Source organism: Diabrotica virgifera, chromosome 8 (assembly GCF_917563875.1).
Source record: "Diabrotica virgifera virgifera chromosome 8, PGI_DIABVI_V3a".
NCBI lineage: Eukaryota > Metazoa > Arthropoda > Insecta > Coleoptera > Chrysomelidae > Diabrotica > Diabrotica virgifera.
In genome coordinates, this window is record NC_065450.1 from 200,552,602 (window position 1) to 200,575,850 (window position 23,249).

At 31.9% G+C, this 23,249-nt stretch overlaps 2 protein-coding genes across 4 annotated transcripts in view; both read right to left on the reverse strand.

The window, feature by feature from the left end:
* Window positions 1–23,249, reverse strand: part of LOC126890563 (cilia- and flagella-associated protein 251-like) — a 438,236-nt gene that overhangs the window by 329,721 nt on the left and 85,266 nt on the right. The gene's annotated exons all lie outside the window — the stretch shown is intronic.
* Window positions 9,543–23,249, reverse strand: part of LOC114328247 (carbohydrate sulfotransferase 4-like) — a 59,656-nt gene continuing 45,949 nt past the window's right edge. Inside the window, exon 3 of the mRNA XM_028277039.2 lies at window positions 9,543–10,493. Within this exon, the coding sequence (XP_028132840.1) occupies window positions 10,175–10,493 (319 nt within the window). The 3' untranslated portion in view covers window positions 9,543–10,174. The remainder of the gene's footprint in view (window positions 10,494–23,249) is intronic.

Sequence of the window (23,249 nt, forward strand, 5' to 3'; positions counted from 1 at the left end):
CATACATTTTACAAATTTTGTAGTCATAACCTCTAAATCTATGACAATTATAGGTTATGTTAGGTTATGTTTCGGTATTTAAGTCAGTCCATCCTTTACGACAGTTTAAACAAGTGAATAACACTGCAAATTGCAGGTGCTAGGTGAAATATCAAAATTTCAAAGATTTAAAAAATTAAGACGATTGGCACATTATAAAGAGTCAAATAATACGATTTAGCATTCTTAAACTCTTTATATCGGCCAATATTATACATCAAACCTCAAAATAACCGTTTGGAAATAAAACTACGCATTTCCAAATCGTTGTTTCCAAAACAATGCACTAAAAATATGGCAAGAGTTTCTAAATAAATACCATAGCAATACTCGCATGAGCAAAAAATTGACTAGTGTCTTAAATATTCCTTAAAAATTAAAATAAATTAAGTATACAAACTAAAACCGGGACTTCCCCCGGTTCTGAACCTCTATGTGGCTTAAAACTAGGTAAAATACTGAAAAAATCGAAACTTTATATAAATAATAAATATCTAAGGCTTGTACTAGAGGTACAAAGTAGTTTTCCAGACTTATTGGTGCTGTCCAAGAATTTCATACTTTTAAGGTGAAACAGTAGCGATCAACAGGTAGCGAAAACGCGTTCCAAGATTGCGGCTGTAATTTTGAATATTTTTTCGAGATATTTGGCACACGTATTCGTAATATAATAAAGAATGGCGGTACAGAGCCCAATTTGAAAAATATATTAATATGTGGAAATTACTCTGTAATTAAATACAATATTAAAAAAAGAGCCTTTACCGCCATTAAGAAGAACAAAAAAATACACTTTCTTCAAATAAACTTTTTTATCCGATGCCTAGATTTTGTGTCATTTTGGAACTACTAATGAAATAAAAAATTTTAGTAGTTCCAAAATGACACAAAATCTAGGCATCGGATAAAAAAGTTTATTTGAAGAAAGTGTATTTTTTGTTCTTCTTAATGGCGGTACAGACTCGTTTTTTTAATATTGTATTTAATTACAGAGTAATTTCCACATATGAATATATTTTTCAAATTGGGCTCTGTACCACCATTCTTTATTATATTACGAATACGTGTGCCAAATATCTCGAAAAAATATTCAAAATTACAGCCGCAATCTTGGAACGCGTTTTTGCTACCTGTTGATCGCTACTGCTTCCTCTTAAAGGATATATTTGTACGTTTTTTCATCGTCACTCAAAACTTATATATTATAGCAAAAAAGAAGTACATAGATTTTTTAAGACCAGTGGATGTAAAAATCTTAAGAATTTCACGTAACAGTAGGTAAACATTTCTTAAAAATAAAACAAACGTAATCAATACACATTAACACAACATTGCTTCGATAGCTTGTTATGGACTGTATACTTATCCCCCTTTCAGCTACCTCTCTGAACTTTTTGTCCAATCGATTCAAATTTTGCACTTGCACAAACAACCAATAAGATAAAATAATAGAGAAAATAATGTAGTAGTGAAAAAATTTAGTATTTCTACTGATATGTACTGTCGAATCACTGAGAGTAAGTTCTGAAAGATGACTCCACAGCGGTACTCGAATGCTAAGAGTAAAATCCTGAAAGAAATAGAAAAATACTGAAATATATTGGCTGATATGTACTGTGAAGTCACTCAGAACTAAGTGAAGTCACTGGGTTTTAAAGATGTTTCCACGGCGATACTTGAATGCTCAACAATTAAAATTGATGTTGATTCCAAGATTTGAGTAGAAAGAGGTTTTTAATCTAAAATCTAGGAACTGGATGGTACGCTAGTAAAAAAAAAAGAAATAGAAACTGCCGTTTCTAACATCTAAAACCTTTTGTATGAACAGTAAGGGATAAAAAACATCTTCTGAAAGAGATAGAAACACTGCAGTATTTCGACTGATATGGATTCACTAGGAACAAAACATGTCTTGAAGATAAATCCACAGCAGGTATTCAAATGCTCAACAAAGAAAAATTAAAATTCTGAAAGAAATGGAAAAATATTAAACATTTTCTGGTGATATCGTCCCTGCCATTTCCAACTATCGAATGTGAAAAGTGGTACTTTTCAGATGGGAAATTTTGTATGTTTTTTGTATGCAATGTTTAATCCTTGTTATATTGATAACAAATTTGAACTGCTCATCATTTTTTTCTTTCCAAAAAATCACATTCGTTACTTTGCTTTTTGTATTAATCAAAGATTTGTTTCGGTCCGATGATTCAAAGTAGCGAATGTATAATAGCGAATAACTGTACAGGGTGAGGCAAATAAAGGGCCTATTAGAAATATCTCGAGAACTGAAGGCAACAGAATCATGAAAATTGGAATAAAGAAGTTTTGAAGAATGATCTATTAAATGAAAATATTTTCATCTCTTTGCAACTTCCGGTTATACGGGAAGTTGCTTATAACTTCGTTTTTTTAAATGAGACACCCTATATATTTTTACATTTTTGGATTCTCTTCGATGTCTTCTTTCTTAAAATATGAGGTTTTGTAATATTATACAGGGTATTTTAAAAGATAATTACGTTTTTTTATTAATTTCGTAGCAAAATTAACACCCTGTAGAATTGTAGTAGTTTGACATCTAAAACTCTACTTACGTTCAAATGATTTTTAATATACTCTACTATTGTTAAGAATCATTAGTATAGCTAAATTTTTAATTTTAGTATACAGGGTTGGTCGAAACTCGGAATGAGTATTTTCTGAGTTTTCTTAAATGGAACACCCTGTAATTTAGTATTGTAATGAAATGATATTTTATGGTACTTTTTTATTTCTTAAGCATTCCCTATGCCTAACTGCTTTAATTTGTGCTTAATTGTTAATCGCACCAACAATCTTAACTTAGTAGGTATTTCGATAGCTAAACCATTATTGGTAAGTTTAAGGACCAGTCTGGATTAATATGTATTTATTTCTGAAAAATTATTTGGGATTGAGTATTTTCACGGCCAACCTAATAAAATTTTACGTATTCTTTGTTGCAATTAATGTTTAGCTTGAATCACCAATAACTCACAAATTAAAGCAGTTAGGTATAGGGAATGCTTAAGAAATAAAAAAGTACTATAAAATATCATTTCACTACAATACAAAAATACAGGATGTTCCATTTAAGAAAACTCAGAAAATGCTCATTCCGAGTTTCGACCAACCCTGTATACTAAAATTAAAAATTTAGCTATACTAATGATTCTCAACAATAGTACAGTATATTAAAAATCATTTGAACGTAAGTAGATTTTTAGATGTCAAACTACTACAATTCTACAGGGTGTGAATATTGCTACGAAATTAATAAAAAAACGTAATTATCTTTTAAAATACCCCGTATAATATTACAAAACCTTATATTTTAAGAAGAAAGACATCGAAGAGAATCCAAAGATGTAAAAATATACGGGGTGTCCCATTTAAAAAAACGAAGCTATAAGAGATGAAAATATTTTCATTTAATAGATCATCCTTCAAAACCCCTTTATTCCAATTTTCATGATTCTGTTGCCTTTAGTTCTCGAGATATTTCTAATAGGCCAGTTATCTGCCTCACCCGTATAATCAAATAATGAAAATCCGTTAAAATGAAATCATAAACTGCCTCACAAGAATTTCTTGGAAGCGATACTGAAACAAAATTCGCACAAATTGTAAACACGTGTATTTTATTCTTCTCAGCAGTTTAGCGTTTTCAACAATTTACAGATTATAATTGAATAACTGTTGAATAAATTACAACACAAACTAACGAATGTGACACATTCGACATTTAGCGTTGTACAAATATACCTTTAGTTATATTTATACAAAACAAAAGTATCGAATATAACCATTTTCGTCAGTTTGCAGTCAACCAAATGAAAAAATGTTCATATTCGATGGTTTAACGGCATATTTCCCGCGCTCCTAATCAAGCTACAATAACGAGAATTTGCCACAAGATGTATCACGTATAATGCGAGGGCAAGGTATCGAATCTGAAAAACCCGATTATTCACATTCGATAGTTGGAAATAGTAGGGACGAATGTACTGTCCCTCGGAACAAGTTTAAAACTTGGAGATGACTTTGTTGGGGTAGTCGAATGCTCAACGTGATCATATCGATGTCGTTGGTTCCAGGATGAGAGCACGAAGAAAATAAAAAATGCAATAACAAGGTGAAAAATGGAGGTTTGCACGTGCGGAATTAGTCCTAAATTTTACTGCCAAGGCACAAACTTTGGCAAAAGACAAACGTGACGTACAACGATATTTTGCTCACCAATAAGATGGAAAACCAAAATGTACTATAATATAAAATACTTTGTATATGCAGAACGTTTTCATAAATATTAAATAATATCAATGTGGGACTGTTTTGGCTTTAATTTTTATGAAAAACGTTCAACACGCCTAGCTATTGTTACGCACAAGGCCTAAAATTACAAATAGGAACAAACAATCTCTTCTTCTGTATTATTATCACTGTAAAAAAACTTTTTTTTACTTACACAACGAGACTGAACTTTAAAATTTCCTCTTTGAGATACAATCTCGACAATCTTTGTTATTATAACACAAACAATATTATTCGTTTTCTTGACAAACGAAAAACCATATCAAATTTGATCTGTTTGACGGATATTTGGGACTTTGGTCAGGAAGATCAAGAAATACAACTTTTATACTGTTTATTGGATCGTCTTTGTTTTAGCTCCCTTCATCGTGGTTTTCATCGGTTTTTTACAGCTCAGTCACATTTCGACTCTGCTTTTCATCTTCTATGTTGCGGATCCAAACACTGTCACATGCATTTTCGAAATGCACGATTAATAGACGTGAATATTTAATATATAGAGAAGTCAAAGATTATGGAATAAATTCATTTTTTCGAGAATAGGCCACTTTGGAGAAAAATCCCGAAATATGTCGATTTTTATTTTTAAGTTATGATTTTTTGATATATATATCATATTAATGACGTCATCCATCTCTGCGTGATGACGTAATCAATGATTTTTTTAATGAGAATTGGGGTCGTGTGCTAGCTCATTTGAAAGGTAATTCAATTCTCTATTCAGTAATAATATAAGTAAGCATTAACCTAATTATTTATACAAAGTGTCCAAAATAATTTGTTTTGAATTAAATTATTTGACGTAAAAAGAAAAATGTATGTAATTTATTTAATTCAAAATACATTTTACTACTGTCAGAAAACAAAAAAAAAATGTTTATTTGACAAATAAACATTGCTTTTTGCTTAAATTCAATATTTAAGCTGCCACCCACCTGCCTATTGGCAGTTTAAACATTGAATTCAAGCGAAAAGCAATGTTTATTTATGAAATAAACATTTTTTCTGTTTTCTGACAAAAGTAAAACGTGTTTTTAATTAAATAAATTAAATACATTCTTCTTCTTTCGTCAATTATTTTAATTTAAAAAATATTTTTTTGGACACCCTGTATAAATAATTATGTTAATGTTTATATTACTGAATAGAGAATTAAATAACCTTTCAAATGAGCGAGCATACGACCCCTATTCTCATTTAAAAAAAATCGTCGATTAGGTCATCATGCCCAGATGGATGACGGCACTAGTATAATATATATTATGTCAAAAAATCATAATTTGAAAATAATAATCAACCTGTCTGGGGACTTTTCTCCAAAGTGGCCTATTCTCGAATGAATTTATTCCATAATTTTGAACCTATCTGTACATGTATCCAGCATGAAATTTATTTTCTTTGCTTGTCTAAAATAGATTTTCGTTTCGCACGTCAACAATATGCTTGTTTTGTTTTAGTTTTTCAAATATACAAGGTCATTTTAGAAAAACTACATGAGCAAGCGTCAAAAACAATCCAAAACGATTTAAATTTATCTCGATCTTGTATTGTCCAAGGATTTGTTGTATTTGTTCAAAAGCCTCATGAACAAAGTCGCAAAATCACTTCTAGTTTACCTTATCGCAGAGCAAAGATGAGCTTAAAGTTCGTTAAAAATGAAAAACAATTATTATAAATTTTCCTCATGACATTTATTTTCTTGAGTATTAGAGAGCATTGGGAGTTCAGATGATTCGTCCTTGACTTACCTGGACCAATCCTCCTCACTCCAACGAATTGTATGCCCAGAATTTTTAAAATAATCTTCTTTGAGATCGAAAGCTACATCGACGATAGACATATAGCACAAAAAAGTAATTTCAGAACCTTATCAATAATCAACAGCACTTCTTTATTTCTTAGCATTAAACTTCTCGTCCAACAAAATTTTAAACTCATCTTTGGTCTCTAACCCGACACAATCTTAAGTTAGATTATAATTTAGACTTATCACATAGAACAATTTGTTAAATTGTTAAAAAAAATTTACGAACATTTTAAGTCGAATTGAAATACTTTTTTACTTGTTGAAACAATTAAAACTAATTGATTGATTAACAATTAACCCCTAGGTTAATACTTTTTGAGTTATTTGCGAGTGAAAATGTTCATATTTCAACAAAAAAAAGAAGACGGTTTTTCGCAAATAACTCAAAAAGTAAGTATTTTATTGAAAAAATATTGTTAGCAAAAATGTAGATTATAAAAAAACGAAAATGGTGTACATATGAATTCTGTAGATCCAGTAGAAGCAGAGTTGTGTCATGAAAAGTAGGTTCAATTCAATAGTAGATTCAGTTACAAATCGAATATTTCAACCTCATAACCAAAAAATGAGCACTTTTCGGGGACAACTCATCAAAACTTTTTTAAAGTGTTTAAAAAAAGCTTTATTTTTGTTTTTTTTTTATAAAAGTTTCTAGCATGAAAACTAAGCAAGTTACGCTCAGAATAAAGTTGGTTCCTTTTTTTTTGGTAAAAAAAATTGTGAAAATCAACCCCCTAATTAGCATTCCAAATGAAATTAATCGTTACTGCTTTACAATTTACTTTACTTAGGTACTGTTTATATGATCTGTAAGTTTCAGCAAAGTGCTTATTTTTGAAAGGATTGTAGTAGAAAGGTCTTGAACCAGTCACTAATCACGAGTGTATGCAAACTTTGAACAGCCGTATCTTAACCAATTTTTGTATTACAGAAAAACAAAAAAATTGAAAACATTCATAAAAGCAAACCCTACATTTTTTACTCTTGCGAACGATGGATGATGAGTTTTCTCCGAAAAGTGCTTAATTTTTTGGTTATTTCACGTTGAAATATTCGATTTGTAATTTGACAAATAAGTATCTACTTTTAACACATTCGCTGAGACCTTTCGCGAGATTTGTTATCCAGAAGGGGCAAGAATATACCGTCTTAAAAATCAACAGGTTACTGTGTCCGATCGGAGTGATGCGCATATTGTAAAGTATTACACTCACTCCAATCGGAGTCATGCGCACCGAATGTGTTAATGAGATATAACTCTGCTTCTACTGGGTCTACAGACAGATATTCCGGTTTTTTTATAAGCTACATTTTTACTAAGAATATTTTTTTCGATAAAATAGTTACTTTTTGAGTTATTTGCGAAAAACCGTCTAAAAACGTGAATTTTTGTTTGAAAAATGGATATTTTCACTCGCAAAGATTTCGAAATGTATTAACTTAGTGATATTGACTTAGTGAAAAAACTCTATAGAACAAAAGTTGTTTATAATTAGTCAATTTATCCATTTCCGGACTTATTTTGCACATAATATGTTTTTTCATCCCCGAGAATGGATTCCTTTCACTGCCCAACTAAAAGCAACCCTGGGATCAAGTCCAAAAGTAGAGTAGAGGGTACGAGGAACCACTGCGTTTCGAGCTCACTTTGCAGTACAGGCTTTTATTAAGAACAGTGTTGCCTTTTCTACGCCTGTACATTTTACAATATTTTACCCGCATTTAGCTTATCGGCAGTACTCAAACATTAAACACCCGCTTAATTTAAATTTAAAATAGATTCAATCGTAAATTGTTGCAATTAAAAGTTAGCTTAAGAACAATAAAAAATTGATACCGGTACCGACGAAGAATAATTTATTGTGGACCTAGATAATAATAGAAAATAAGGTAGAATTGTGAATATGTATACAGGGTGAGGCAGATAACTGGCCTATTAGAAATATCTCGAGAACTAAAGGCAACAGAATCATGAAAATTGGAATACAGGGGTTTTGAAGGATGATCTATTAAATGAAAATATTTTTATCTCTTTGCAACTTCCGGTTATACCGGAAGTTGCTTATAACTTCGTTTTTTTAAATGGGACACCCTGTATATTTTTACATTTTTGGATTCTCTTCGATGTCTTCTTTCTTAAAATATGAGGATTTGTCAGGGTATCTGAAAAGATAATTACGTTTTTTTATTAATTTCGTAGCAATATTCACACCCTGTAGAATTGTAGTAGTTTGACAACTAAAACTCTACTTACGTTCAAATGATTTTTAATATAGTCTACTATTGTTAAGAATCATTAGTATAGCTAAATTTTTAACTTTAGTATACAGGGTTGGTCGAAACTCGGAATGAGTATTTTCTGAGTTTTCTTAAATGGAACACCCTGTATTTTAGTATTGTAATGAAATGATATTTTATGGTACTTTTTTATTTCTTAAGCATTTCCTATACCTAACTGCTCTAATTTGTGCTTAATTGTTAGTCGCACCAATAATCTTAACTACGTAGGTATTTTGATAGCTAAACCATTATTGGTAATTTTAAGGATCAGTCTGGATTAATATGTATTTATTTCTGAAAATTTCTTTGTGATTGAATATTTTCACGGCCAACCTAATAAAATTTTACGTATTTTTTGTTGCAATTAATGTTTAGCTTGAATCACCAATAACTCACAAATTAAAGCAGTTAGGTATAGGGAATACTTATAAAATAAAAAAGTACTATAAAATATCATTTCATTACAATACTAAAATACAGGGTGTTCTATTTAAGAAAACTCAGAAAATATTCATTCCGAGTTTCGACCAACCCTGTATACTAAAATTTCAAAATTAGCTATACTAATGATTCTTAACAATAATAGACTATATTAAAAATCACTTGAACGTAAGCAGAGTTTTTAATGTCAATTTATTACAATTCTACAGGGTGTGAATGTTGCTACGAAATTAATAAAAAAATGTAAATATATTTTAAAATACCCTGTATAATATTACAAAATCTCATATTTTAAGAAAGAAGATATTGAGGACAATCCAAAAATGTAAAAATATACAGGGTGTCCCATTTAAAAAAACGAAGTTATAAGCAACTTCCGGTATAACCGGAAGCTGCAGAGATGAAAATATTTTCCTTTAATAGATCATCCCTCAAAACCCCTTTAATCCAATTTTCATGATTCTGTTGCCTTTAGTTCTCGAGATATTTCTAATAGGCCAGTTATCTGCCTCACCCTATATATGTATAGTATTTTTACTACAAAAGCGATATTACGTAGGTCAAAATTTTTGACGTAAGAGAACTGTCAAAACATTAGAATGTGACTTTTCATTATTGCCATGTTTATTATAAATGTTTATTATAAACATGGCAATAATGAAAAGTCACATTCTAATGTTTTGACAGTTCTCTTACGTCAAAAATTTTGACCTACGTAATATCGCTTTTGTAGTAAAAATACTATATGTAATTACGAACATTAGGCTGTATAAAGGTAATTACACTAATAGTCGTAATAACGAAACAGGAATTTAGGTGAGAACAACGCATGCACTTAATTCGTACTAATTATCAGAGTAATTTACGTGAACAAAGCCAATTAGGAAATGGATATTTAGTTAAGTATTAATCACAGGCTAATTATAATATTCAAATGCTGTATCGTTAACATCGTATAAATAATATCTATGAATTAGTTAAAAATAATAAAACCGGCAACACTGAGCTCCAAAGTTCCATAAGATTTACATAGGCCTATGCTTCTCCTACTGCAAAGTAACAGCGAAACGCGCTATAGATCCAAATTTTCAGGCAAATTCGTCATGACCAGGAAAATTACACTCTAAAAACTGTCATTTACTGGCCTAAGAATGTTTTCAGCACATTTTTTTTTCGTCCATGGAAAAATTATTTCCAATAACAAGTCTAAACTAGAATCTACTAAAAGATCTTCGGAACGCTAACAACTTACAAAACTGATACAAAAACCTCACCTCATAGCACCCGATAGGCCGTCAAAGGATTGAACTCCTTCATATCGGATACGTTCTTGGCTCTGTTGTAGCCCCACAGCCTCATCGCCTCCTCGCAGTTTTCTTCGATGTTCTGCACCTCGGTGTAGTTCAGATCCGACTTCCAGTGGAACGGCGTGCTCTTGGAATCCCTAAACGTGCTCGACACGCCACCTATATTGAACCGCGTATGAGTGGCCAAGAATTTTTCGACATTTCTATGAAAATGGAGACCTAGGAAGTCGAACAGGTCTCTGGCGATTTCGTTGGGGTCCAACGACAGGTCTTCGTATCGCAAAACCCTAAAAAATATAACGTATTTGATGTAATTTGATGTTAGCAGGTCTAAAACGGAGTATATGTGGTTGGGAGAAACAGGTAGAATTTCACGATATTCGATAAAAATATCGATATTGTATTGATCTGGTATCGAAAACCAATACGATACCGATACAATACATACCCTAGCAATATTAATGTCGATACGATACTCATTATCTGAAATCATTATCGATATTAATTCGAGAATATCGATATCGAGAAAAAAAAATAAAACGCCATAGTTGTTTGATTATATTATATTATTTACATGAAAGTATAAGTGATCTGCAACCCAAGCATCAGCTGTTAATTTTACACTTTAGTGTCTAAACTTGAAACTCTTGAGAGTGAGTAAAATTAGTAAATGACTGTTATGCTTACACTGTTTATATCATGTGGAATTTGTGGCAATATTATGGAAGTGAGTGATGATGACGCAAAAATAATTTTCAACAAATACTGAATTGCGATTTATTCCGAATCTCCGGGGATTTCCCTATCTTTTCAAAAGTAGTCACGATACAGAATTAGTAAGTATTAGTCGACTTTCACATATTTCAAGGAAGCATTCAGCCATATTCAGTTTTTATAAGAATCTATAAGCAATCGCTATAAGTTATAAGAAATATTCGTAATATTTTTAGAATAATGTCCATTTGCCAAGCAAGCAAAAGTAAAAATAAAGAAGCTACACAGCTCAGATTTATAATCCTTTTTATGTCGATATTTTATCGAGTATTGTGTCGATATCGTATCGAAATCAATATCAATACGATACTTTTATAAGAAAGTATTGCCGATATCGATACTCGATACGATACTTCATTGGCATAACCAATACAATACTCAATACTTAAAAAGTATCGATATTGTATCGTATCGTGAAGCTCTAGAAACAGGAAAAGTTGGAGGCATCGAAATGCTTGGGGAAAAACTAGGACGAGTACATATATGAATCGATTTACAACGGTCTACGACGTCTTTCGATACCCAGTCACCATCCATCTCTGTCTCTCCATGCGTTTTCATCAAAGTCGCTGTCTCTAATTCCCTGTCTACGACTTCTCTCCAGCTTCTTCTTGCTCTCCCACGTTTTTTTCAACCCAGCGGTATCCGACACCTTTCCATACCCTGTCACCATCCATCTCTATTTCTCCATGCGCATTCATCTAAGTTGCTCTAATTTCCGTGTCTATGACTTTCCTCATGCTTCATCTTGGTGTTCCACGTTTTCTGCATCCCGGCGATACCCAACTTAGCAGTTGCTTTTTTGGTATCTTCTGTCATCCTCTGTATATTAAGTTGTTTTGTCCTAATGTATGTATGTATAAGCGGGGGTCCTCCAACTTCTACCGCTTCCCGCATTTCGATCTCAATATTTTTCTATCTCTGCATGTGTCTTCATCAATGGCTCTGTCTTTCATGGTTTCCATATTTTTGTCCATATTGCTCTCCTACCCTGTATGTTTTTGTACCGTACAGCGTGGTCCATTGTACCATCGTTCGTAGTATGTAAGCCTAGATATTTATAGTTTTCATAAGACCATTTGTGTTCTCCACTTTGTAATATTAGTGTTGTTCTGAAGCTATTTCCTTGTGGCATATTATGCAATTTACTATTTTATTTGGGAAATAAGCCACAATTTAAGTTTGAAATTAAATTTATTTTAAGTTTCGACTTCCACTTCGGAAATCGTTATCAAAATCAAATTATTAATGAATTAAACAAATTTAGTTTTTTTATTAGGCATTTTTGTATTAGGCTATCATGGAAGAGTTACCTTAAAAATTTTCAGATTGCCTAAAATACCTACCCAAAAATGTCTAGCAGCTCTCTTGCTATATCTACTATTGCTGCTGCGCGCATCCATCTTCTTTCGGGGTTTTTCACAGTGGAACCTGTACGTTAATGAGAGGTCTAGTGTAACTCTGAGGTATATAATATACCTCAGATCAGTATTGGCTTCCCAGAGTCGTTTAAAGAAGGCCACTATCGTATACTTTTTTTAGTCGTTCTTTCAATTTATTACCTGCATTGTATAATTATTATTTTGTTTCTCGTTAAAATGTTTTCTCTCGTATTGTTTTTCAATCATGATCTTGTATAATTTAACTGAGGTTTTCAAAGTCAAATCAAATATTATTAAATGCAGTAAAATAGTAAATAGCAGTCAAGGATGACGTCTTTCTATTTTTTCTTTAATATTTTTACTACTTAGATAAAATATTTGCTCAAGATATTATATTATTGTAGTTGAAGGTTTATATCTAGTTGCTAGGAACTATTAAGAAGATTTTGATAAAAATAATACGCAATGGCATTGTAATATTTAATGTAAAATCTTAATACGAAGATTTGGAAATGTAGTTAAGGTTAAAGTTAGATTAAATGAGAGGCTAATCAACATATTGTAGCTTTTATTAAAATAGGAGAAAGTGGAGTTTGATTAAGGAATCACACTATATTGCTTGTAATTATGATTAAATTAGTTTCACTCTTTAGATCTGCAGCAGAAGATGGCGCTGTTTTAGGCTCTGATTTCTTTTCAACTTACTTATAAGAGAACCACATTCTCCTATTGGGACCGTGCAAGTTCGGCAAAGCGACCTCTATTTCTACGCTCTGTACTTTTATTCGCACTTTAATTATATTGGCCAATTATATTAGTCCTGGTTGCTGGATAATTGTCAAGGCCATAGTCCAAAAAAATAATAAGAAGAAAAAATAAGATGCAGGTTATGTTATGCAAACGTAAACAATTGTATGTAGTAAATAAAATTAGTTATTAAAATGCAGTACTGCAAGCAAAATACAATTAATTAAATTTACCTTTATATAATAATTGCATATCATATCAATATTGTGGAGCAATATATAATTTTTCTGCTACAATGACAGAAGGTATGAAATATACGTCAATTTGACAATTTCAATTGACAATTATGAATTATTTAAGATAGTTGCAATATTTCTCCGCGACTCGCGCACGGTCGTTTCTCTATTGCCCTTCCAAGTACTTGCACACCGCGAATAGTCTCCTTTGTCTACTTTTCTAGTTAGGAGTTAGTTTCTATTAGGTTTCTCTATTTAGGACTCTTGTCGATGATTTATCATCATCCATCTTTACTACAAGACCCTTCTCATACAAATCTGTTAAGCCTAGCGAATCCTCATATATAATATATCTTACACATGAAAAGCAGTATCCATATTTCACAAATGTGGTCTCGAGGTAACAAAGTACAAAAAAACTCGAAAAAGTACCACAAAAATTGATCAACAACTTTATTGAACTTTTTAATAAAAAACTTTGTGATACTTCTTCGAGTTTTTTGTACTTTGATAATATATCTTGTTTTGAACATTTAGTTACAGACTAAGAGCCGGGGTAGATAAAATTTGCTTATCATTTTAGGGAGTATAAGAGTATATAACTTAAATAGTAGAACCTAACAGAAAACGTATGAGCATTAAAGGGTTTCCCCCATTAAGATAGGCAATCCCAGAATTCAATTTTTTTGCAATCTATGTGATTAAAAAATAAAACTCGGCCCCACTTAACCCACCCCCTTCCCCTCACCACCATCGAAAACGTAAGTGGTATGCAATCAATTTTAATATTTCAAAAAATTCACACGCATAGTTGATGCTTTTACAAAACATATCTATTTTTTTACCGGTGGTTAAATTTTTTTTATTTTGTGTATTTTATCAAACACTATATTTCTAATTTTTTCAGATTTTTCTTCAGGTTCGCCACCTTCAAAAATCCGAAAAACTGTATTTTTAGAGGGTTTTAAGTACACAAAATAAAAAAAAATTAGGCCTGCAACCATATCCAAAAAAATTTGACTTAACCTACGACGGGTCTGTAAAAATAAGACATGTTTTGTAAAAGTCTCAATTATGCGTGAGAATTTTTTGAAATTTTGCATCCCATCTAAAAAAAACGAAAAATGACGTTTTCGTTGGTGGAGAAGGGGGGTTAATTGCGCTGAGTCTACTTTTTTAATCACATAGAATGTAAAAAATTCTTGGATTGCGTATCTCAACAGTGGATCTTTTAATTTACTAGAATAATAATGCTTCGGGATTATAGCAGCTTAGTCTGCTATCTCTAGGGTCTACGGTATACAAGGAAGGTAACAGGGCCAGTGCGACGCTTCAATCGCCTATTATTACCCCCGGTTTTACCCAAGGTACTCATTTTATTCAGGCTGAGTATATAGATATTTTAAAAATCTAGATGTTCTCGCTGGCGCGGCGCTGGGATTCGATCCCCGGCCTACCTGCGTGGTAGTCAGACATCCAACCGCCTGAGCTGTCCGGTCCATTAATTTATTTATCCCGTCCATAAGTGGAAAATTTGATGCGCCACTGTCGACGCATGTGCCACTGAAAAGTGAGGCATGGTGCACACACGTTTTCCTTTAAAAAAAAAAAAAACGACAAATATCCTTCATAAAAGGTATATGGTTAACCGTTTGGAGGCCTCATAAGGTTAACCGTTTGGAGGCCTTTGAAATGTGGCTGCACAGACGTATACTGAAAATACCATGGACGGCTATGCTGAGAAATGTGGCAGTCCTTAAGAGAGCAAATGCTACCCGCGAGCTGCTTGATAACATCAAATATGGAAAGATGGCCTATTTTGGACACGTAGTAAGGGGAGACCGGTATAATATTCTTCAACTTATTATGATGGGTAAAATCGAAGGACGCAGAGGAATTGGTAGAAAGCAGGCCTCTTGGTTGAAGAATATCCGGGAGTGGACAGGAATAAAGAAAGCAGAACACCTATTTAGAATAGCTTGAGACTGAGACACTTTCGCCATGTTAATCGCCAACGTCAAGGGGACTTGATAGGGCACCTTAAGAAGAAAAGGTATATATTTAAAGATCCCTAAAAAGGGCTGCATCACAGAACTAGTTTTCAATTGGATGACCAATCATCATCAGTGCTTACGTGATCTAACATGCTAACCACCAAAATACAATATTATAAAAATATATGGGTAAAAACCCTTTAAAAGTGATCCGTCAAGGAAACATAGATGAAATATGTGAACTTAAACATGGATGTTCAAAATATTCCACGTAATCTCTAGAAGCTCTGTTTAAGTTCACATATTTCATCTATAGTCCAGAGAAATAAGGTTTTGTCGGGACACTTGAGCACCCAGGTTGCAGTTGTATTTTTTGGGTACTATTATATACCTAATACATTATAAATACAGAAATGCCCGTCACAGTTCGGACGACGAACTTAGTTATTAACAAATAAGGGTCAAAAATGGCAGTTTTTTAGTTTAAATTGCTACAGGTAAAAATAGGGTAATTAAATATCTTATCTATAATATTCTTCTTTTAGTAGATGAGCCAAGGTTTAAAATGGCACTTTTTGAATTTTGGTCCGATCATTTTTTGATTCGGAAATTGCAAAATAAGACTAAAATTTCAAAAAAAATGTGCTATAATTTTTGCGAAAATGGCCTTAAGACTTTTATATTGCATGAAAAGTTTAGTCAAACAGTCCATATAATGCACAAAGAATTTTAAGACGATTCGTCAATTAAATTTTATTCAATTTGTTTATCGCAAAGAGCTTTTTTCTCGCAATGTTATTGTTCAGAAAATAATAATAATATATAAATTCTGTGGAAACCACATGCAAGAAGAATAGTTATATTTTCAAAGTAAAAAAAAATCATTAAAAAGTTGTTTTTATCACTCCGAAAACAGTTTAGTAAAATGGTCATTTTTGGCTTATAAACAATTTGAATAGCTTTGTTAATATTGACTATAGAGTAAATCTACTTTAGGATTTTTAAAAGCTGGTTTTTGACACGAATTTTTAGAAAAAAACTTTTTGCCTCTTAGGGTCACTTTTATTATTTAATTCACAGTTACTTCTATATACATCAAATTATCCTGTAACAGTGTTAGTTAACATACTACTCCGAAACGGCTTGGCTGATTTTTATGAAATTTTACACGTATATCCTATAGGACGGAGAATAGGTTTTAATCTATTTTTTATACCCATAAGTTATATGGAGGGTTTCCCCCTGACATTTTTTAAAATTTTTTTGGACAAAATTATCTGCCTTAATTTTATATGATGTAGAATTAAAAAATACATACAACCCTTAATTTTCACTCTTCTATCACCAACCCCTATTTGTTAATAGCCATCTATATATTTACAACTATAAAATTCTCCTGTCACAGTGTTAGTTTCCATATTCCTCCGAGACCGCTTGACCGATTTTTATGAAATAAGTTTAGTATATTCGGTAGGTCTTAGAATCCGTCGTAATCTATTTTCCATATCCCTGAGTGATAAGCGGAGTTCCCCCTAACATTTTGAAATGTTAGGTGGGGATGTGTGTACATAACGTACTCTATAATCGCAGAATATGTTTGAAGAATCAGTTTTATTTTTTGAGTGCGCGGATTTTAATAATTCCCCTCCACCGACCACGAATCCATTCCGTAAGGCTGTTATTTTTAAAATTTTATTAACCACTCTGTTGAGGTTCAAACTTTACTTAAACTTTTACACATAAACTATATACCTTCAACTTCAAAATGGCTCTAGTTAGGTTGCTTAGTTGTTAAAAACAAAGTAGCCGTCAATTAAATAAAAAAGTGGCTAACTTTGACCGTAATTAACATAGGCAAAAAGTTTTTCTTTGAAAATTCGTATAAAAATACCAGTTTTTCAAATCCCATTGTAGTTTTAGCCTACTAGCCCGTTCTTTAACGGTAAAATATTGCAAAACCTCTAAATTTTAAAGAACCGCTTGGATTGACATGAAATTTGGCATACACATAGGTAACAAGTCAAAGAAAAAAAATGATATTGTGCCGATATGTGCTTTTGCCCTGGGGGTGGTTTTCACCCCCTTTTGGGAGTGAAAAAATATTCGTCCAAAGAAAGTCAGGAAATGGATAATCTGGCTAATTTTAAGTAACTTTTGTTCTATAGAGTTTTTTTACTAAGTCAATACTTTTCGAGTTATTTGGCAGTGAATATGTTCATTTTTTCAACAAAATAACCACGCTTTTAGACGGTTTTTCGCAAATAACTCAAATAGTAAGTATTTCGTCGAAAAACATTCTTAGCAAAAATATAGCCTGTAAAAAATTTAAAAAAATGGTGTATACATCATGTCTCTACACCTAGTAGAAGCAGAGTTATAGCTAATGAAAAATAGGTTCATATTCGTCAAATTCCAAATGGAATACTTTAACGTGAAATAACCAAAAATGAAGCACATTTCGGGGAAAACTCGTTACAACTTATTTAAAGTGTTTAAAAAAAGCTTCATTTTTGTTTTATAAAAAAAATTTCTAGCATCAAAATTAAACAAGTTACGCTCAAAATAAAGTTAGTCCCTTTTGGTTTTGGTAAAAAAATCGAGAAAATCACCCCCTAATTAGTATCTTAAATGAACTTAATCGTTACGACTTCACAAGTTTCTTGACTCGTGTATATATTGTTTATATGATCTGTAAGTTTCATCGGTTCAAAGTTCTTACTATTGAAAGGGCTGTAGTTAAAAGGGGTTGAACGAGTCACTGATCACGAATGTATGCAAATTTAGAAACACCAAATCTTAATCAATTTTTGTCTAACAGAAAAACAAAAAATACATGATATTCAGAAAAGCAAATCTGACTTTTTTTGTTTTTCGAGATTTTTGGTATCTCTAACAATTTTTAAGTTATTTTGAAAAAAAGCATTTTTTTCAAAATTTAAATTTTTAAAAATTTTACTTTGAAACCAAATTTTTTCAAAAATAAGCACTTTGAATCGATGAAACTTACAGATCATATAAACACAACATAAGTAAAATAATTTGTGGAGCGGTAACGATTAATTTCATTTAAGTTGCTAATTAGGGGTTGGTCTTCCCGATTTTTTTTTGCAAAAACAAAAAGGACCAACTTTATTTTGAGCGTAACTTGCTTAAATTTAATGTTACGAAATTTTTTGTAAAAACAGAAATAAATCTTTTTTTAAACACTTTAAAAAAGTTATAATGGGTTTTCCCCAAAAAGTACTTAATTTTTTCGATATTTCACGTCGAAGTATTCTATTTGAAATTTGGTGAATATGGATCTATATTTCATTGGCTATAACTCTAGTTCTACGAGATCCAGAGACATAACGCGTACACCATCTTTTTTACTTTTTTATAGGCTATATTTTTGCTAAGAACATTTTTTTGGACAAAATACTTACTTTTTGAGTTATTTGCGAAAAACCGTCTAAAAATGTGGTTATTTTGTTGAAAAATGAACATATTCACTCGCAAATAACTCGAAAAGTGTGGACTTGGCGAAAAAGCTCTATAGAACAAAAGTTACTTGAGATTAGTTAGTTTACCCATTTCCGGACTTAATTTGGACATATAATTTTTCACCCCCAAGAGGGGGTGAAAGTCACCCCCAGGGCAAAAGCACACATCGGCACAATATCACTTTTTTTCTTTGACATGTAAGCTATACGCATGCCAAATTTCATGTCAATCCAAGCGGTTCTTTAAAATTTAGAGCAAAAACCGTGAAAGAATGGACTATACAGTCAATATGAACAAAGTTATTCAAATTGTTTATAAGCCAAAAAAGACTCTATTTTAGTAAAAGGTTTTCGGAGTGATAAAAATGACTTTTTAACGATTTTTTTACATGCGTTGAAAATATGACTATTCTTCTTTCATGTTTTTCCACAGAATTGCTATATCATTATTATTTTCCGAACAATAACATTGCGAAAAAAAAAGCTCTTTTGGAATAAACAAAGTGAATAAAATTTACACTAATTGACGAATCGTCTTAAATTTTTTGTGCATTATGTGGACTGTTTGACTAAACTTTTCATGCAATATGAAAGTCTTAAATTCATTTTCGCAAAAGTTATAGCAAATTTTTTATTTTCGAAATTTTAGTTTTATTTTGCAATATTCGAAGCAACAAAATGATCGGACCAAAATAAATTCAAAAAGCGCTATTTTAAACCTTGGCTCATCTACTAAAAGAAAAATATTATAAATAAGATATTTAATTACAGATAATTTTTATCTGTAACGATTTAAACGAAATAATAACTAAATTTCTCGTCCAAACTGTGACGGACATTTTTGTATTTATAATGTAATTAGGTATATAGTACCCAAAAAACCCATTTGCAACCTGGCTGCTCAAGTGTCCCGAACATGGTATATTTTTGTCTTATTTCCCTGGCGTACTATGTTTCCTTGACGGATCACTTTTAAACGAGTTTTTACCCATATATTTTTATAATATTGTATTTTGGTGGTTAGCATGTTAGATAACGTAAGCACTGATGACGATTGGTCATTCAATCGAAAACTAGTTTCGGTGATGTAGCCCTTTTTAGGGATTTTTAAATATATACCTTTTATAAAGATGTCGTTTTTTGTATTATATGGTATACAGCCAACTACAGGAAAACTTTTTCCTTGTGGGTTTTCCTTTAGGTTCTACTAGACTCTTACGGTGTCTAAAATTATTAGCAAATTTTAACGGCTCTTAGTCTATAAACTCATATAGATAATATTAATTAAATTAAAATCCTGCTATATTTAATCAACTTATACTATTATTATTTACCAAATACATCGAAGATAAATATCTGACAAACAAAATTAACATGTATGCCCGATAAAACTCCCTGAGGGACTTCTACGCCCTGTTTTTCAGGAATATCGCTCCCTACTGTTATTATATCTCTCAAATAATAACAGTGTTTACGTTAAACAGAGACAAATACCATTTTTACTAATTTTATTTTTTATAATGAAAGAAAACGGATGTGCTATTTTGATCTCTAAATTCTCAATCAATTGTACATATATGTTTTGGATCATAATCTGCTTAGTAAATTGAATCCAACGCAGTGGCGGCTTGTGACCTCAGTATGCGGGTAGGCTACACATATACTTCGGGTAGGCGACAAAAAATATCCTACAGTTTGTAATACATTTTGAGCCGTCTTGCAATACTAAATGTAATCTATGAGCGCAACAATGTGTAAAAATTGCTTTTGGAGCATCTACTTTAATTTTTGATTGTAATCCGTTTAAAGAGCCAGCCATTACACTTGCACCATCGTAAAATTGAGCAATTAATTTATTTTTGTAATCATATGGCTCAAGCACGTTTGAAATTAAACTATATAGAGCGTCTGCAGATCTATTATCGCTAACATCAAAAACCCCTAAAAATCTTTCTGTTACCTGACCAACTTTGTTAACAAAACGGATTGTTAAAGTACACTGTGATTTTTCGGTTATATCAGTAGTATCGTCAGCTAGTATAGAAAAAAATTGACTTTCATTAATTTCTGTTGAAATTGCATTTTTTACGTAATCGGCAAGACAATCTATTAAATCATTTTGTATTGTTTTTGACAAACCCGTGAACACCCCTTCTATTTTTTAACATGATCCTGGATTTCCTGATCGCGTTTAACTACTAAATTAAAAATTTCTTTAAAATTACCCATGTTTGAAGAATTATGGCTCTTATCACGACCGCGAAATGTAAGTTCTTGTTTTGCTAAAAGAATTGTAACATCAATTTTTTCAACTTCTTCAATCTTTTTCAACTTCTTCATTATATATCTTATTAGATAGAGAAATATGTCCAGCGAAAGCACTGTCAGTAGTTTGGTTATTTTTTTCTAACCGTTTTAAATCTAAGCAATTGTTTAAATGTTCTTTCGAAGATTCATGTTTTTTTACACTAGCTGATAAATTTTTCAAATCTGAATATCCCTGACTCACCCAAACATTTTGCTTCAAATTTGAGAGCAACAGACAAGGCCAACAGAAAAGTGAATTTTTAAAATAACTTCCGCTTAGCCATTTATGATTTTCATACCATATTGTTTTAAACGATCTCGAAAATGGTTGATTGTCTTTTGTCTTATCTGTGGATAAAATTGTTAAATTTTGTAAAGGCCGGCCCATTGAAATAATTACTAATCTTTCTTGATTTTGGCGCCTTGAAAAAGGTGTCTCGATCAAACTGCATATTACATCGTTTAAAATATTCATATTCGATGACTAAAGTTTTTCCACCAATAAAACTAACACACCTACGTTTCAACAACGTCAAATATTACTTATTTTATTTATGTATCAAATAATAATTTACTATTCGAATAAATTAATAAGTTAACAATTAACCTCGCTTTAAATTTTTAATTATCTATATAATCTAATAACACATTATTCAGTTTTCATAAACAAATTTAAATTGTCCTACCTAGTTTTATTCAATACTTAACCTACTAATAACAGCCAAAATCAAAAAACAATTATTTTAAAACAGTTTCACAAGACACAAGAGAAGCAACTGATTTGATAAAATTTTGTAGGTCCGGCTATAAGACTCTGTGCCTATCCGCCCGTTCAAAATCCGCCGGCCTGCAGCAGGCCTGCTCGCGTAAACAGAGAGAGATCGCACGTCAATTCGGTATTGGCGTCGTTCTATTTCAGGCTACGTTCCCGAGTGCCTGACCAAGGAGAATATAGAATCTATACAGTACTACTGATACTACAAGGAGCGTACAATAATTATAACTACGGAGAAATTTTTTTGGATATTTTTAAAAATAATTTGGATAATTTTTGCTATTTTATTGTAGATATTGTGTCAAAATTTATAAATTACAATTTTGAAATAAGTAATTTATATTAATAATTTATATTATTGTACTACATTTGAAGAGGGTAGGCGGCGCCTACCTTGCCTACCCCGACGGGCCGCCCCTGATCCAACGAAGGACATGCCAAAGAAAAACACGAATTTGTCATTATTATCAAAAATACACTGATCAAAACAAAAAGGGAGCCACTAACTTAATTTAATGTAAATTGTTTATTGCATTATAGAGGGAGAGGCAGCGCTGAAAAATCTCTTTTAATTTACTAAAGCTAGATTTTTCACAGTTGATTACTGTGAGTGTGTAGAGAAACATACTGCGGTCGGTCAAGCGAAACGTAGAATAGGGGTTACTGAAAGGGTATCAAAGTTGCTTTCCTACGTAGGTAATTTAATCCATTTACTAAGGCCGCTCGGTCGGCCCCAATAGTTGATTGAGGAAATGAAGCATTTTGGCTCGCAATTTTTTCGTCCAGCATGGATTTACTTGAAATTTTCACATAAGGTAGGGAATAGTTCAAGGATCATTTTCTATATCATGCCGCTATCATACGCTAAAACCTTAAGGCCGATGCCGCAGTGCAGGAAGTTTGCTAGGATGGTGGATGGTAGATACCCGCCTGGCGACCATCCAGCTACTTACACCACGAATAATACAACGACGGTAGCCGCAGTGGCCTCCCACTACCATCTACCCACCCGGTGGTCCGCCAGGCGTCTATCCACCCATATCAGTCGTGTTTGATAATCCATCCGGGTAGCCTCGTTATGGATTAGGGTGGTGCGAAAAAAGTCAAATTGATAATCCAGTATCGCTATAGTGCGGAAAAGTTGCGATTGGTAATTACAAGAAAAACAAAAATTATTCAAATCGGAATTTATCTTCCGATCCCGCAACGGGCCTAAAGGTTATGAAAAAAATGAAATTTTACCTTTTTTTTTGAAATTTTTTTTTTATTCTTCATGTACATTTTATTTATCGCTATAGTAAAATTTATTTACAGTTTGCATGGTTGAGTAATAAAAACAATAGTTT